This window comes from Scyliorhinus canicula, chromosome 13 (genome assembly GCF_902713615.1).
Source record: "Scyliorhinus canicula chromosome 13, sScyCan1.1, whole genome shotgun sequence".
Lineage (NCBI taxonomy): Eukaryota > Metazoa > Chordata > Chondrichthyes > Carcharhiniformes > Scyliorhinidae > Scyliorhinus > Scyliorhinus canicula.
The window spans coordinates 120,172,694-120,189,546 of NC_052158.1; the positions used below are offsets into that span (position 1 = coordinate 120,172,694).

The 16,853-nt window shown below is 38.3% G+C and overlaps 1 protein-coding gene across 2 annotated transcripts in view; it reads right to left on the minus strand.

Annotated features, from left to right (window-relative positions):
* psmd2 (proteasome 26S subunit, non-ATPase 2) overlaps positions 1-16,853 on the minus strand; it is a 54,380-nt gene that overhangs the window by 13,606 nt on the left and 23,921 nt on the right. For both annotated transcript variants that reach the window (XM_038815261.1, XM_038815262.1), the window contains 9 exons: positions 14,523-14,669; positions 14,312-14,418; positions 11,948-12,075; positions 10,770-10,857; positions 6,228-6,390; positions 3,740-3,841; positions 2,440-2,585; positions 1,630-1,713; positions 28-196 (listed from right to left, as the gene is read on the minus strand). In XM_038815261.1, coding sequence (XP_038671189.1) covers positions 28-196; positions 1,630-1,713; positions 2,440-2,585; positions 3,740-3,841; positions 6,228-6,390; positions 10,770-10,857; positions 11,948-12,075; positions 14,312-14,418; positions 14,523-14,669 — 1,134 coding nt within the window. The remainder of the gene's footprint in view (positions 1-27; positions 197-1,629; positions 1,714-2,439; positions 2,586-3,739; positions 3,842-6,227; positions 6,391-10,769; positions 10,858-11,947; positions 12,076-14,311; positions 14,419-14,522; positions 14,670-16,853) is intronic.

Here is a 16,853-nt window from a genome sequence, read left to right on the forward strand (position 1 = left end):
AAAAAATATTTTAGAAACGTTACTCACCACTTCCAACCATGCCCATTGCAAAGATAGAGTTATGAGACACCTCTGGGTCAGCATCATGAGAGAACTTGCTCAAAGTGTCCAGTATACTCAACCGTGGATTAGAGACTGAAATCAATGCCAGTGCCAGTGGTACAGCACGCCTTAAAGTAGGTTCACCATACCTTAACTGCCATAAAAAGAACTCTATGTAATTTTTGCATTAAAAAGCTTTATAGTAAATTGATGTACAAGGTTGTTTGAGCAATATCCTACATTTTACAATAATTCATCTGAATTATGGGCAGCATATCAATAGACTAAGAAGGGTGGTTATCTATTAAGAAGACTGGCTAATCCTTTATGATTCTATGTAAAGGCAATCTTCAACGGCAGAATTTCTCATATCTAGGTCAGAAGGATTTATAAACACAAATATTAACATATACTCTTGCCTACAGATAATGGTTTCTCAGCAAACTGCAGAGAATGATGGAACTTTTGGTGAATACACTTACAATTCTTACATCTAAACACCAATTCCACACTAATTTCAATTAGTCAGAGGGCATGCGCTTGTATCAACCCGTTAATATTAAAATGAAGTGCAAAGGCACTTCACAAATGCAAATAGGAATGCTGTAAAAAGCTTGATGAAAAGATTAATTTTGAGGACATTTTTGGTCATGAAGATACAGGAGAAGGACAACAAGGATATATTTGGTCCACGGGTATTAAGCTTTCATGCCAGTGTACCTGGATTTGAACTTCTAGAAAGGCAGACAAGGGGATCAAATTATGGGTCCATTTGAATTAGAGGAGCAGGGAGTGAGGTCAGACATATGAAACTCTTCTTTCCTTCAGAGAGTGACTAACATATAGCTTTGTCTTCCAGAGGCGGCAGTGGGCCACCGTTGCAATTCATCAAGAGTGTTATGTTCGTTTGTGCAAAACAACAGCATCACAGAAGGAAGAGGACAAGTTTTTGGGTAATAAATTTTCAGCCTCTTGGGTTTACCTGGTCACCTTTAAGGGATCAAGCAGGATTTTAAATAGAGGTTCCTGAATTGGCGACAGGTCTCAATGTTATTTTTGCCTCTCCTAGGAATTGGGATTTATGGGGATGAATCCAGAAAGAAAAGGAATGTTTGCATATGGGCCTTTGCTCCAAGAACATAATGTTTTAAATTGATCAGAGAAAAAGTGGTGTAGCAGAGTTTAGGGAGGGAATTCCAGGCAGTGGGACCAATGTGGCTGAAGAGATGAGATGCACAAAAGAGTTAAAACTCCAAGAAATACTGACCAGAGAATTAAGATTGAAGAGTTGCAAAGGGCGAACAAGATCATGGAGGGTTTGGAATTAATTATTGCATGCCTCAATAGTTTTTAAGAAGGCAAGTCCATACAACATGAAACTGGTGAAACTAGTTAAACTATCAGTACAACATAAATGTACAGTTATGTTCAATACTTGACTAACGGGGACAATTTCTCTTGTAAGCAATGCTAATAATTTAACAGCAAATATACTGTTAAATTTCAACATGACCAATACATGCTGGGACCCTAATAAAAGTAATTTTCAAAAGCAGCATTTAAAAAACTTCTCATCGAGGAACTTACCAGATGTCCAAATGCGCGCAGAGCCATTTCTGCTCCAATCTCTTCTCCCATGGCAATTAAGGCAATACCAAGTACTGCTACTCCCTAAAAGATTCAAAGCATAACTAATTAGCTATTAACCAATACTGAACTCTATGGTTGTTATGCCAAGTAAAAAGGTTACTTTCAAATTTTATATTTTTCCATTTAAATGAATTATAAAGTTAGATAGCATTTTAAAATGAATGTATGCAGTTAGAAATTTGCCACAATTTTTTAAAAACATTTTGGCAAGAACCAAAACTTTCACTCAATTACATCAATGTGTGAGATAGTCTGATAGGCGATTAATAGAAAAGCCATGAATATCAAGGCAGGTCTTGTAAACATAAAAAAAAATTAACCATAAATAATTGAGATTTTCTTGGTATTTATTTCTGTAAATAACTAGGCCACGCAAGTCACTGAAATCACCAAGGAAAACATCCAATCACAGTCTTGCACCTCCCTTAAGTGGGTGTAACTTATCAGGTTGAAGCAAAAATTGCAGAACAGTAATTTGACTCATTGGGGTTCTCTTGTTTAAAATTCTGAAAAGTGAACTCATTCCATTTATACAAATCGCTAGTTATAAACAAATTATTTGGCTACAAAATGTAACCAATTTTACATTTCCTAAATTCTGCATATGTAAAAATCTGTAAGGAAAATATTTGACTGCTTCCCATTTCAGCAACATGTCCATATCCTGCAAAAGCAGTGGATGTGCATCATGCAACTTTAAATATTAGCCATCAGAGGAGTTAATTATTTTGCTAGTTTACATCGTACCTGGTGTGCTCCCATATCTGCTGCATTCTCTTTTTTGTCCTTATCTTTCTCTTTCTTTTTGTCTTTATCATCTTCTTTCTCTTTTGAATCATAATGTTCACTGCAAATGTGGAGTAACTGCTGGACTTTCAGTACATTACCAGAACCTAGAAAATCATAAATATAATCATGGAGACATAGAAACGTTGCCTACAAACCAATTAAAATTGTTAATTTCTAGTTCAGTTTATGAAGACTTCCATTTTTCCTCTTGCAAAACTCTTCTTCAAAATAGATACCTAATAATAATCTTTTTTATTGTCACAAGTAGACTTAATTTTTTTTTTTAAAGTACTCAATTAATTTTTCCCAATGAATGGGCAATTTAGCATGGTCAATTCATCTACTCCGCACATCTTTGGGTTGTGGGGGCGAAACCCATGCAAACACGTGGAGAATGTGCACACTCCACAAGGACAGTGACCCAGAGCCGGGGTCCAACCTGGGAACTCGGCGCTGTGAGGCAGCAGTGCTGACCACCGCACACCATGCTGCCCTGACAAGTAGGCTTACATGAACACTGCAATGAAGTTACTGCAAAACTCCCCTAGTCGCCACACTCCGGCCCCTGTTCGGGGACACAGAGGGAGAATTCAGAATGTCCAATTCATCTAACAAACACGTCTTTCGGGCATTGTGGGAGGAAACGGGAGCATCCAGAGGAAGCTGACGCAGACACAGGGAGAACGTACACACTCCGCACAGTGACCCAAGCGGAAACCTGGCACTGTGAAGCAACAGTGCTAACCACTGTGCTACCATGCTGCCCTGGAGTTATGTTCTAAGGCCTCTGACTGACTAATCTTTAGCAATTCTCAAGTAACTCGGTCTAATTATCTCTCTACATGAAAAGCACTATCAAAATTAGGAAATTGGTGCACACTTCATTATGGGTATGAACCCAATTCATAGCATGTGTTAGTGTATTAATTCCTGTGAAGCAAAGGGATTGGATTTTCCTGCGCAACACTACCAAACGATCAAGAGGTATAGCAGAAAAAGTGGATGGGCTATGGGTCCATTGTTGGACTTGCCTTGCCAGTGCCCCAAGTAATCCTCCTAATCTTGTCAGCCATGCTTGGTGGGTAGCACACTAACTTCTGAGCTGGAACATTAGAATAATGCTGTTTATTCAAAGTCAAAAATTAAGCGCACTATATTTTATTGTCTGGTGAACAAAAATGCATTACCTAAGCTTAACCGATTTCAGCCTAAGATGGTATTTAAATTAGATTAGTAGGATTTATCCAACTGTACCAACCTGCATACGCACAGACATCTACCAAAGTATTGGCAAAACTACGAAATGGTTCAGACACAACTTCCAGGGCAGCCAAAATAGCCTCGATGGCCTCACCTTTTCCTGTGAACCAGAAGTGAATTACATCAACTACTTTACATATAATGTTAACTTTATTTTGCAGCATGTCATACACACAGATTTGATATATACACGGAAACACTAAAATGGCTAGTTTGGAATTACAACAGAAGAAAAGCAATAAAATTTGAATGCTGGAATACGCAGCTGGGGAATAATCACTATTTAAAAAGGGAAAGGAAGCTTGTGTTAACTGAGAACCTTCACTCAAAACGAGTGTTCAAAACGTAAAAATACACAGCAATTACAACACAATAAGGCTATTTGATTCAACCAGTCAATGTCACTGTTTATCCTTCATGCAAATGAGTACTTTAAAAAAAAATTGTTTTAAACATTTAGAGTGCCCAATTTATTTTTTTCCAATGAAGGGTCAATTTAGCGTGGCCAATCCACCTACTCTACACATCTTTGGGTTGTGGGGGTGAAACCCACGCAAACATGGGAAGAATGTGCAAACTCCACATGGACAGTGACCCAGAGCCAGGATTGAACCTGGGACCTTGGTGCCATGAGGCAGCAGTGTTAACCACTGCACCACCGTGCTGCCCTCAAACAAGTACGTCTAACGACATTTACTTGCCCTATTTCATTCATTTATCCAATTTAATTTTTGTTTATGGGTTTCCACTTGGACCTTAACACTGGAATAAATTATACAGCTTCACAACTTTCTCATTATTATAAATCTTACGTTTAATCTTGTATCCATGGTCCCTCATTCTATATCCTTGAAGTACCAGCAAGAGTCTATTTCCATCTACCTCGCCCCATTCATTGATAATAGTAAACATTCCCATTATATCATCCAATAATTTGTGCTCTAATGAAAAAAGGACAGTACTCTAATGGAAAAAGGACAAGCCTTTATTTTTATTTCTTTATACCAGGTATCATGCTATATTTCTCAATTTTTCTCTCTCAACTCCTACGCGGTGCTGTCAGTCGGAAGTCCATGTACACCACATGCATCATACTCAACCATCAATCATGGTTGTTAACTAGTCAAAGAATTCTATCAGGTTTATCAAACATGATTGCCTTTTTTGAAATCAGGGCTGGCTATTTATAATTATTTTCTCTGTCTAGATACATACATCATACTTAAATTACGAGAAAATCTTCCCTATCTTGGTTATCAGGTTTAGCTTTTTAAAAATGAGCTTGACACTGAGCACTCACCAGTTCACTGGCGCAAACACACTCAGTAATGGCCTGAAATATAATTTCCAGGTTCTCTGCTATTTGTTTTTCTGCCCTCCAGATCCTTGTATGGATACTCGGGTCTCAGTGCTATCATCCTTTATTTGGCTACCTTCTCTAAAATGTTCCTTTTATCTGCAATGATGGTGCTCATCTTGCTCTCAACCACTTCATGATTCACTTCTTCATTATATCTTTCTGTTTAGTAAAGACTTAAGCGTATGCATTATGCGCGATCATTTTATCACCTGCAAATTGACAATCCTCGCAACGTCCCAGCTCGTCTTTACGAATTTCTCTTTTAGTAATATACATACAAAATATGTCACTGTTCTTTTCATACTTCCTTCAAAGCTTTCTTTATGCCATTTTTAACTCTTATTTGCATTCTCCTTTAGTTCTTTTTTCATTCGTTCTTATTGACCTTCAATTTTAAACGGCTTGAAACTTCTATTTAACATGGCATCCCAACTATTAGCACTTCTGTTCTTTTTAAAATAGAATCTACCTATTTTGTAACTTTTCAAAATTTTATATTCCAAATTGCTCTAAATCCCTGTGCCAAATTCCCCTTTCACCGAACACAGAAACAAGAGCAAGCACAATAATTTCAGCAGAATAGTTAATTTAAATATAAATTATTTTCTTCCCCTCTCAAGCTGAATTCTTCAGCACCATGTTAAAATGGTTACTCCCCATATGCGCTACATCCAATAAGCCTATCCACCATCAGAGCCATCCTATTCTAAACCAGTATTATCACTCACCTACTAAACTAATGGGAATAATGGAAACTGGGAACTGCAAACAGGACCAAAAAATTATTTTTTGCTCCTTAGTCTAGCGATATCAAAGCACACTGCTGCGCAAGCGGAGATAAAGTAATTAGGCAGAGCACTAATCTGAAACCTCATTGGTATGTATGTCTGTTACCTGTGATGTTAAGTGCAATTTAATTTAAAACGTAAAATGCAAAATAGTGACTGTAAGTATGTAGCATTTAACCCATGTGCGATGGGTTAAAGGACAGATCTTCAGAAGATTTGCTGAAACTGCTCAATTTTTGAGAAGCCTTGAACAAAGTAGAAAATTAAAATTAAGAAAATAATTAAAAACAAGTCATTTCATAGAATTAGCACTTGTTTGCTGCAATACTTATTCTTACCCAAATGGTTCAGACCTAGGCCTAAAGGTAGCCACCTGGCATAAGTATCCTTCAGCTCTTGCTCCGATTTCTCCATTATAGTTTCCAAGATGGTAGAGGTAACTTCTCCATTGCATGAGCCCACTGCAATCATACCACATGCCAGAGCAGTCACACCTATCACCTGCAGGTTAAATTTGACACCAGTTAGGCAACTACACAGAACATGCTAATATGTATGATGTAGTGCATTTGGAAATGGAAATAAAGGATAACAGCCCAAGAAGCTACTTTCAATAATACAAGTAAGCATTTTACTTAAGTTTTAATGTAATATTATTAGGACACGCGTATCTCATTGCTAACAGGTGTTCATTTGCTGTTTCTTCCTTCACTGATATGAGAAAACCCATGTCACACCACACCCCTATCAATATTCTTCCTGCAACCAGATCAAACCCGAGTTTCAGTCAATAATCATGTTGGATCCCTAACTCAATCAACTCCACAAGTGTAGTTATTATGCAACAATTGCATGAATGCCAAGCTATAAAAATTCAGAGCCTAAAAGACGAAAGAAATGGGTGGTAAAGTTGACAAGTTGAAACTGCGTTCAGAATTCTTGATACGGGCAGCACGGTGGGGCAGTGGTTAGCACTGCTGCCTCACGGTGCTGACGACTTGGGTTCGATTTTGGCCCCGGGTCACTGTCCGTGTGGAGTTTGCACATTCTCCCTGTATCTGCATGGGTCTCAATGCCCACAAACCAAAAAGATGTGCTGCGTAGGTGAATTGGCCATGCTAAATTGTCCCTTAATTGGAAAAAATGAATTGGGTACTCTAAATTTAGAAAAAAGAGAATTCTTGATACAACCGAGGGGTGCTAAAGCCAAGAGTGTTCAGGCGGCATGTGGCGCAGTGGTTAGCACTGGGACTGCGGTGCTGAGGACCCGGGTTTGAATCCCTGCCCGAGGTCACTGTCCGTGTGGAGTTTGCACATTCTCCTCATGTCTGCATGGGTTTCACCCTCACAACCCCAAGATGTGCAGGTTAGGCCATGCTAAATTGCCCCTTAATTAGAAAAAAAAACACAAGAATGTTCTGTTCAATAGCATTAATATTGCTCATCTTCAGGAGTTAAAATTGTCGACAAATATTACTGTATATACTCGCGTATCCTGTGACCCCTAAATTTTTGTCCCCAAAACATGATTTTATCATATATCTTATGTATTATGCGAGTCACTTTTTAGAGATACCAGATGACACTAGGCTAGGCTTTCCGCCGTAAACAACCGAATGAGAAACAGCTGTTTTGCTGTTTCTAATCACGATAATAAACAGTTACCTAACATGTAACAAGTACCGTAATACATAACAACGATCAAATACATTCTACCCTTAGCCACTATGGAGAAAAGATCTGCGAAGAAATATACTGCCAAATTGAAGCTGCAAGTTGTTGCCGAAGCGGAACAAAGCAACAACGTTAAAGCTGCAAAGCTGTTTGGTGTCGGAGAAAGCGGTGTCCGAAACTGGAGAAAACAAAAAGAAAAATTGAAGGAAACTCCTTCCTATAAATGCGCAAATCGCGGGTCGAAATGTCATTGGCCGCAGTTAGAAGATAAAGTATCAAAGTGGGTGTCCGAAAATCGGGAAAATGGTTATATTATAACACGATCTAAAATAAGACTTAATGCTTTACGAGAAGCAAGAAAAATGGGCATTCGTGTGTTTACTGCAAGTCCCGGATGGTGTACGCGGTTCATGAAAAGGCATGACTTTGTGTTAAGAAGAAAAACAAAAATTGCACAGAAACTCCCAAAAGAATTAGAAGATAAAGTGACTAGTTTTCAAACATTTGTAATCAAACATCGCAAAGCTAACAGCTATAAGTCATCGTGCATTGGAAACATGGATGAGACACCCGTGAATTTTGATATGCCATCAAACTCAACCGTTAATAAAGTCGGCGAGAAAAGTATTTTTAACAAAACTACAGGGCATGAAAAGACACATTTTACGGTTGTACTAACGTGTATGACAGATGGGACGAAACTTCCTCCAATGGTTATCTTTAAACGGAAATTAATGCCCAAACTAAAACTTCCAAATGGTATCATTGTCCATGTCCATGAAAAAGGATGGATGAACGATAATGGCTGCAAGATTTGGCTGAAGAGAGTTTGGGAATCAAGAGCAGGTGGTTTACGACGCCAAAAAAAGTTTACTTGTGTGGGATATGTTTAGGTCACATCGAGTGGATTCTGTTGTGAAAGCTGTTCGCGAATCGAACACCGATATAGCAATCGTTCCAGCTGGCTTGACTAGCGACGTATCCATTAATAAGCCATTTAAAGACAATATAAGAAAGAAATGGAATGACTGGATGATGGAAGGAGAGAAATCATTTACGAAGGGAGGGAATATGAAGGCTCTGGATTTGCCTCTACTGTGTTTGTGGGTAAAAGAAGCATGGGCTGAGATAGATGGAGATTTGATTGTTAAAGCATTTTAAAAATGTGGAATAGCAAATGCTTTGGATGGAAGTGAAGATGATGTTTTATTCAAAGATGCAGGAGAAGAGGATGAAAATATTGAAGACCTGGAAGATGATCAGTATGATGACTGCCTCGATGAAGAAGAATTCCAAGCTTTATTTGATGATGACACTGATAACATTGAAAGCGAATTTGAAGGATTTTAGTTTACCTGTAATAGTTTGTTTTAATAGTGTTTTTATTTTATTAAATGTTAATTAACCTACATATGTATTCCTGTTTTATATTTCATTATGTCCAAAAATAAATATAATAGTTTCATTAACTACTGGGTACTATTTGACTTACCGTAAATGGATACGGTCTGCTTAACAGCCTAACAGCCTAATCTTGGCCAGCACCACACGCAAATTTTGTATCTCGCGTATCATGCGACCCCCCAAATTTAGGTTCTCAAAGTCGCATGATACGCGAGTATATACGGTACTTATGATCAACTAATTTATTATTTGTTTCTAATTTCGCCACATCGAATGCCAAAATCTTTTTTAAAAATCACAAATGAGAACACATGAATGACTTATTTCACATGTTTGATTAATGGAAATCCAATTAATCGATTCAAGATAAACTGATTTACTGCATCTACAAATAGCAGTTGGTTGTATGTCTTCATATTTACAATTCTACCACAGTATAAATGTTTTCCTGCATCCAACTGGTTTGATCCCAGTTGATACAATAACTGGACAGGAAGATCCCAGAATGAACCTAGATCCATACTCCTTTATTCCCCGAGCTTCACAAATGCACACAGATTTAATGATTAACACGGATTACAAAGTAAATCTTAAACTACAGTGATCTCATTGATACACAAAGTCCCTTTTAAGCACATAAGGTAACTGTGGTAAGACACACTCTTCGCTGAACCCAAGTGAATGTCGCCTCAAAACCCCCTCCCAGATTATTCTTCTACCATGAGCCACCTCGTCTCACCAAACTCCAGCTTCCACACGAGCGATTTCAAATTCCGCTTTCAACAGTCACACTTTCAATTCTTCTTTTAAATTCTGCTTTCCTTCTGCTGCTTCTATCAAACTTTTGCTTTTAGAATTTACACCTCTCCCTTCAAAGTTTCCTTTGTCTTAAAGGCTTTTACACAAACTTCAAGGTCCAGCCACTGAATTCCACAATTATTTTGAGTAATGTTCCCAAACTAGTAATTTCTCACAAACCTTGGCACTCCTCAAGATATCTTTCTGGCCTCTTGTTGTCCAATGCCTTTTCAACTCTGGTTTTACTGAACAGTAATCTGCTGGGGTTCTCAGTTTCCTCAGTTCCAATAATTCCAGATTTCTTGGAAAATATCAATTTCTCTAGTCTCCTTTACAGGCTGGACATGAGATTTCCGGCATTGTTATGCTCAACATTGTATGGCTTTGCTTCTAGCTGTTCTCTCTTTAGCCTTCTGAAACTAACTGCTTCTAGCAGAGCCGAGAGCTGCCTTCATCGCACAACTATCCCGAACTGTAATCAAATTAACTAAACGAAAACTTAAAAGCTTATCTATCTTGTGGAGCCCTAGTTGCTAAGCAACGCCCACTCACCTCTGCTGTCTATTTATTCTTCACGCCATAGTCCTCTCCAAGCACAATAGAAACAGTTGGAGTTGAAACCAATCCCACACATACAGCATGAATCTAACCATAGGTTTTACCCTTCCAGGCACTGAAACATTAAATTAAATTGGTGGTTGTTGGGTTACGGGTATAGGGTGGATACGTGGGTTTGAGTAGGGTGATCATTGCTCGGCACAACAACAAGGGCCTGTTCTGTGCTGTACAGTTCTATGTTCTAAATACGGAACTGTGAATTTCACCATCTGAAACAAAAAAGTATTTTTTCCCCTGGAGGTTACTTTGAGTAGCAATTGACCAATGTTCTGAAAAAATATCTCAATCTGCTTTAACCTCTTCTCCTCTATTCAGCTTTCAACTGATGTCCGGGAAGATTCTCAGTTTTCATTCAGAGTTTCAACATTGGCAGTTTTTGTTCATACCTCCATGCTGGATTTAGAGTCCCGCGTCACTGGAAGAAGGAGAGCAAGCACATCTTCCCGATTTGAGCCTGCATAAGCAAGACCAAGTCTGCCAACCAAAAAGTTAACAAAAATTATGTTAAGGCACTGTTTACAAAAACTGCATACAACAAAAATAGGGGAAAACTGCGTACCTTAGATTTAAATTAGTCTGTACATTCTAAGATTACAATCAAGTATGTCATTTAGAAAGCAAGTTCCCCATTGATTTTTAATGAACTGGACAAGAGAACCTCTGAAGAAGTCATGTGGACTTGAAACATTAACTCTGTTTCTCTCTCCACAGGTGCTGCCAGACCTGAGTTTTTCCAGCAATTTCGGTTTTTATCTCAGATTTCCAGTATCTGCAGTAGACACCTGGTCAATCAGGATGCTAGCACAGCAAATAGGAAAACAAATCCTGCAGCAACACTTAATAGCTTAACATGCAAAACAGTAAATGATTGACCTTCATGTCTAGAATTCTAAAAATTAAACTGGCGAGAAAACTAGCCTATTTCTTCATAAACATTTTGTAAGTTACACCTCATAAATGGAAGATGTAGGATTATGACCAGAGGAGTATTTCAAATGTAATAGAAATTAAAGTCAAGGTGCAGAATATAGATAAAATTATGAAAGAGAAAGGAAGAGGAAGTTAACTTTTTAATTAATGGCATTACGTCATTATAATAAAAAAATGTAATCTTAATTTAAGGAATGCAGAGCTGAAAAAATAAGATCTGAATATCCTTGGCTCAGGGAAATTCTAGTCTCCTATGCTAACTTTCAGTTGATCAACATTTATACTTTTTCCTTCTGGTGCTTCATTTCTCTTTTAGCGCCTCTACTACCACTCCCAAATTATTTGGTTAGGGATATCATACTGCACCACTCAACAACTGATTCTGCTTTTGACACGTGTTTTTTAAAAATTAATTCACAAAACTGAAAAAATGGCACTTAAGTGAATACAAAAAAAACACAGCTCATTCAAGAACTGATGGCATTTCATTTTGCCATTTTTCAAAATAAAACTATCATAAATTTGTTTCAGAATGACATTAGTCAATCATTTGGATTAGCACTGCATCAATAAAATAAAATTGAGACCAATTACATGGGCAGTTTACAAATGTACAAATGAAGACTATGCTTACCCAAAGATGGCTCCAATTCTCATTGTATTACTGCTATGTAGGACATAGTCGGAGAGAAGAGCAAGTGCTGGGTCACACTCATTTCGGACTCCAGAATTTACAATACCGCACGCAAGCAAGGCACCAGACTGGAATAGAGAGCTTTGATGGTTAGTAGTTTGATCAAACAATACACACTATAAACCTGCCCTGAGAACATTACTCAAGAATTGTACTTTTTCCGAGCCCTGTGGCAAGGAAGGATTGCAGCATAGTGGTTAATGTAACGACTAGAAATGTTACCAGGCCAGTTTTTAAAAAAAATCATGGGATGTGGGCGTCGCTGGCATGGCCCGCATCTGTTGCATATCCTTCATTTAACTTGAACTGTGGGTAGCTAAGTCTTAATCACATTGGGTCTGGAATCACACGTCGGCCAGACCAGGCAAATGTGGCAGGTTTCCTTCCCTAATGGACATTAGTGAACCAGATAGGTTTTTGCAACAATTGATGATAGTTTCATGATCATCATTATGGAGATTAGCTTAATATTCCATATTTATCAACCAAATTCAAATTCCATTAGCTTCCGTGGTGGGATTTTAACTCATGTCTTTGGCACATTAGCCTGGGTATCTGGCGGGAAATGGTGGTGTGGGGTAATACCACTGGATTAGTAATCCAGATGCCGAGCCTAATGCTCTGGAGACATGGGTTAAAATCCCTTCACACAACTGAGGAATTTAAATTCAATTAATACATCCAGACTAGAATGCTGGTCTCATTCATAATGATGATACCATCAGATTGTAATTAAAACCTACCTGATTCAGGGGAGAAAACCTATCATCTTTACCTGATCAGGTCTACACGTGACTGCAGTGGATGATTCTTAACGGTCCTCTAAAATGGTGTTAACTTATTGTATCAAACTGCTATAGAAAAAACACTATGGAGTACCTACACCACATGGGCTACATTGGTTAACGGTAATGGCTCACCACCACCTTCTCAAGAGCCATTAAGGATGGGCATAAATGCTGCCCTTGTCTATGATGCCCAAATCCCATGAAAGAATACTTTAAGTATAGCTAGGGATGCTACTTTGGAACTTACTTATTTGCATCTGTAGTAGCTATCTAATTATATTACATCTAAAATATGGAATTGATAACAGATACTACTATTGGACAAATCATGTTCATAATGTGTTTTAAAGCAAGAAATTAATTATTTCTGGTGTGCGCAGATGTGCAAATTAACCTTAAATGAAGCTTGCTCGAAAATATCCAGAACAAAAAAGGAAATAGATTGAACTTTGCACCTGCAGCTTTAATACTTATCAAAAAATGCACTGGGTTTCAAATTCCTGAAAAGATTTTTTAAACTGTCATGTCATTAAAACCCACATCATAAAGCTTCTGTTAATTGCATGAAATAGACAATAAACGACAAATAGGACTAATACTTTAGTGTTAAAATAGGGTCCATAAAGTCTTTATCCAAATGATAAGCTAAACAAAATACAGCAGCAGTTGCTATTGTTGGTAAAGTCGTTTATAAGGAGCAATGGAAGCAAAATTCTATTTTTTAAAGGAATGAAATCAAGATTATTTCAAACTGTTCTTTAAAAAAATTCTTTATTCAGTATATATTTCATGTTACATATAAACAATAAGTTTCTAATCAAAAATTGAACTGGAAGAACACGTTCTAAAAGGTAACAAACCTACTACAGTACACATAAGATAGACTAATGTTTATAACATACACCATCTTTAGAACATTATATGTACAGATACATGGTGTAGATATATTAGTTATGTAAACTGTTCGACAGAGCTGGGTGGAAACACAAAAGAGTTGTTCTCCCCAAAATAAAATGGTGGGACTGGATACTGGGAACATTAATGAATTTATAGAATTTACAGTGCAGAAGGAGGCCATTCGGCCCATCGAGTCTGCACCGGCTCCTAGAAAGAGCACCCTACCCAAGGTTAACACCTCCACCCTATCCCCATAACCCAGTAACCCCACCACACTAAGGGCAATTTTGGACACTAAGGGCAATTTATCATGTCCAATCCACCTAACTTGCACATCTTTGGACTGTGGGAGGAAACCGGAGCACCCGGAGGAAACCCACGCATACATGGGGAGGATAAATTTGAGAAAGACTATCAATTGAATCAGCATTCATGGCAAATAAAATTATTGGTTGTTCAGTGAATCAGAGCCGTACTGGAGTAGAATCTTGCTATGATGTCAAAGTTAGAAACTTTGAAAAAAACTATACAAGGTTATAATAACAAGGTTATTTCCCAGTTCCATAAACTTGCCAAATAACTTTAAACAGATGACACATATTTGGAATACAGTACTCACCTTAATATAGTCTTCTGAAGAGTACAAATACTTGTCAATTTGTGTCAAACCACCATCAACATCCCAAAGTAGTATCATACCTAATGAAGCTGCAGCACTTAGCATGCCTAGTAACAAACAAAATAAAATGGATCAAATACCCAGCCAGCACTTTCTTTTTTAATTTTTAGAATATGTTTGCCACTTTTAACAGCTTTCAGGAGATACTCACCATGGTCTTTGTTTTTGTATAACCATTTATTGCCATCTTCTGTCAAGAGCTTATCTTGTCCAAATGCAGCATTTACAAAACCGTTAACAAATGATGAAGCAAGGTTCATACGAGCGGAATCAATCTGGGAGCCAGTACTACCAAAACCTACAATTAAAAAGAAAATCAAATTTGTGCTTTAATTCCTAAGTAGTATACTTAAATTATACGAAAGGTAAAATTTAATCTATCTAACTTTTCTTTTGAAGCTCACTGCAATTCACTAATAATACATGATGCATTTTGTAAAAAGTCTTAATTATTCCAAAGTTTCATCTTTTTATTGCATCCCATTCATTTTTCTTCCAACTTAAAGGGCCAGCTGTTGATGTTCTACTGCTCCACACAATGATACCCTTCTGGCACCTTGCTCAATTAAATCATTTGTAAATCCACCAAGTGTTGGCAGGACAGCATCATAGTACTGGCCCCTCGCAATAGTCACACTTACATTTTTCAGGTTATTAGTCATCTTATGTCACTTGATGTTACTATTGTAGAATTATTCCATCATCCTGCTGATGGTTGGGACAAAGTTGACAGAGCTACATTGAATTTTCCTGAATAAATGATTTTCACATGGTATAGCTGCAATTGAACAGCTTGGCAACAGGGCACATAGCAGGTAGCTGCGTTGTTGTTAGGGTCAATAGCTTTGGCTATGTGCTGACAACTGCCTGGTAAGAGGAATGGGGCTAATTAAATGGGTCTGTAGCCATCTCAGGTGGCCACCTGCAAAGGACCATGGGAATTATAGCTAACCCAGGACTCAGACAGACCCAGAGCTTGTGTGTGTATTTGCAACCCAGATAGCTAGACGCGATCGAAACCCCCGCTTGTTTGCATTCTAATGGCCCATTTCCCCAGAACAAAAGAACTGTACTCAGGTAACCGATACAGATACAGACTAATCGGCGCCATTTTACTCGGGGAGCTCAAACAGTCAATGACCGCTAAGGACACGTCCAGCCACCAAGTCAGTGACCCCTTTATTGGCCAAAATCGAAGGCAGTGATCGAAGCCTGTCGAATTATTGGGTCCAAGTTAAGGACCGCCCCAAAGAGCGTGAAATCCCAGAGGGATAAGAAGAGACACAGCCATGTGCTCGGTCTCTCTTGGATCCAGCCTATGCCAACCCAAGTGCAGCATAACGACCAGACAGACAAGTTCAAGACCAACAATCACTACCAGACAGATGAGCCCAGCAGAAACAGAGCCATTTCTTCCACCCAGCCACGCAAGATCCGGACAACGGCCTTGTCCATCTGCATAGAGCCGGTTGCCCTGAAGTTAAGTATAGGTTATTGTAGTTGTTAGGTGTAGTTTAACTTGTAGTGTTTTGCATTGCATGTCGAAGCAATCGTTGTGTGTAAATGAACCACCTTTTAACTTGAACTGACTAACTGGTAGTGTGGTCCTTTGATCGATATCCGGTAAAGCCTTGTGGTGGTATCATTTGATAACTGGCGACTCTAAAGAGCATCATTATTAATTTGCAACATTATTGATGACTCTGGTGGCGATTGGTAACAGGTCAGACACCAGTAATGTGATGGATCATTACGAATAATATCACCCATTTGGTATTTTCAGTTTAATGTTTGAAAACAGGGCAACTTCACTTGTTTTCATTTTGGCTTATCATAAATAAGGATGGATATGTTCATAGAATCATAGAATTTACAGCGCAGAAGTTCATGGAGCTTTCTCTTTAAATCAAGTATAACCACTTATTTGAAATGGTTTTAAGGAATATTAATGAGCAAATAGCATGCATGTACCATTCAAGATCACGTCAACGTCGATTTTTATTAAGGCAACACAATTTCAACAAATAGAAAAGCTGCAAACTGTAAATTAATTTCAGTTAACAATATTTTTCCAAAGTGCGTCAATTAAGTGTCTGAAATGACACGGCACTATGGCTGAGCGCAAGAAAACAGGAAATGCAAAGAAGGGGTCCAAAAAACATTAAAAAACGCCTCCAAGGGTGATCTGGAGAGATGAACCAGGAAAGAGTTACGCCATCTACATTTACAAAGTGATGAAGCAGGACCACCCCACCACCAGCATCTCCTCAAAGGTCATGAGCATCGAGTATATCATGGGTGAGGCTTCCCACCTGGCCCATTACAAGTGGCACACTCAGCTTCTGGGAGATCCAGATTGCAGTGCACCAGTTGCTGCTTGGGGAACTAGCCAAGCACGCTGTGTCGGAGGGGACAAGAACGGTGACCAAACACACCTGCGCCGAATAAAACTGAGAAAAATATATTTGTGAATTTCATATAT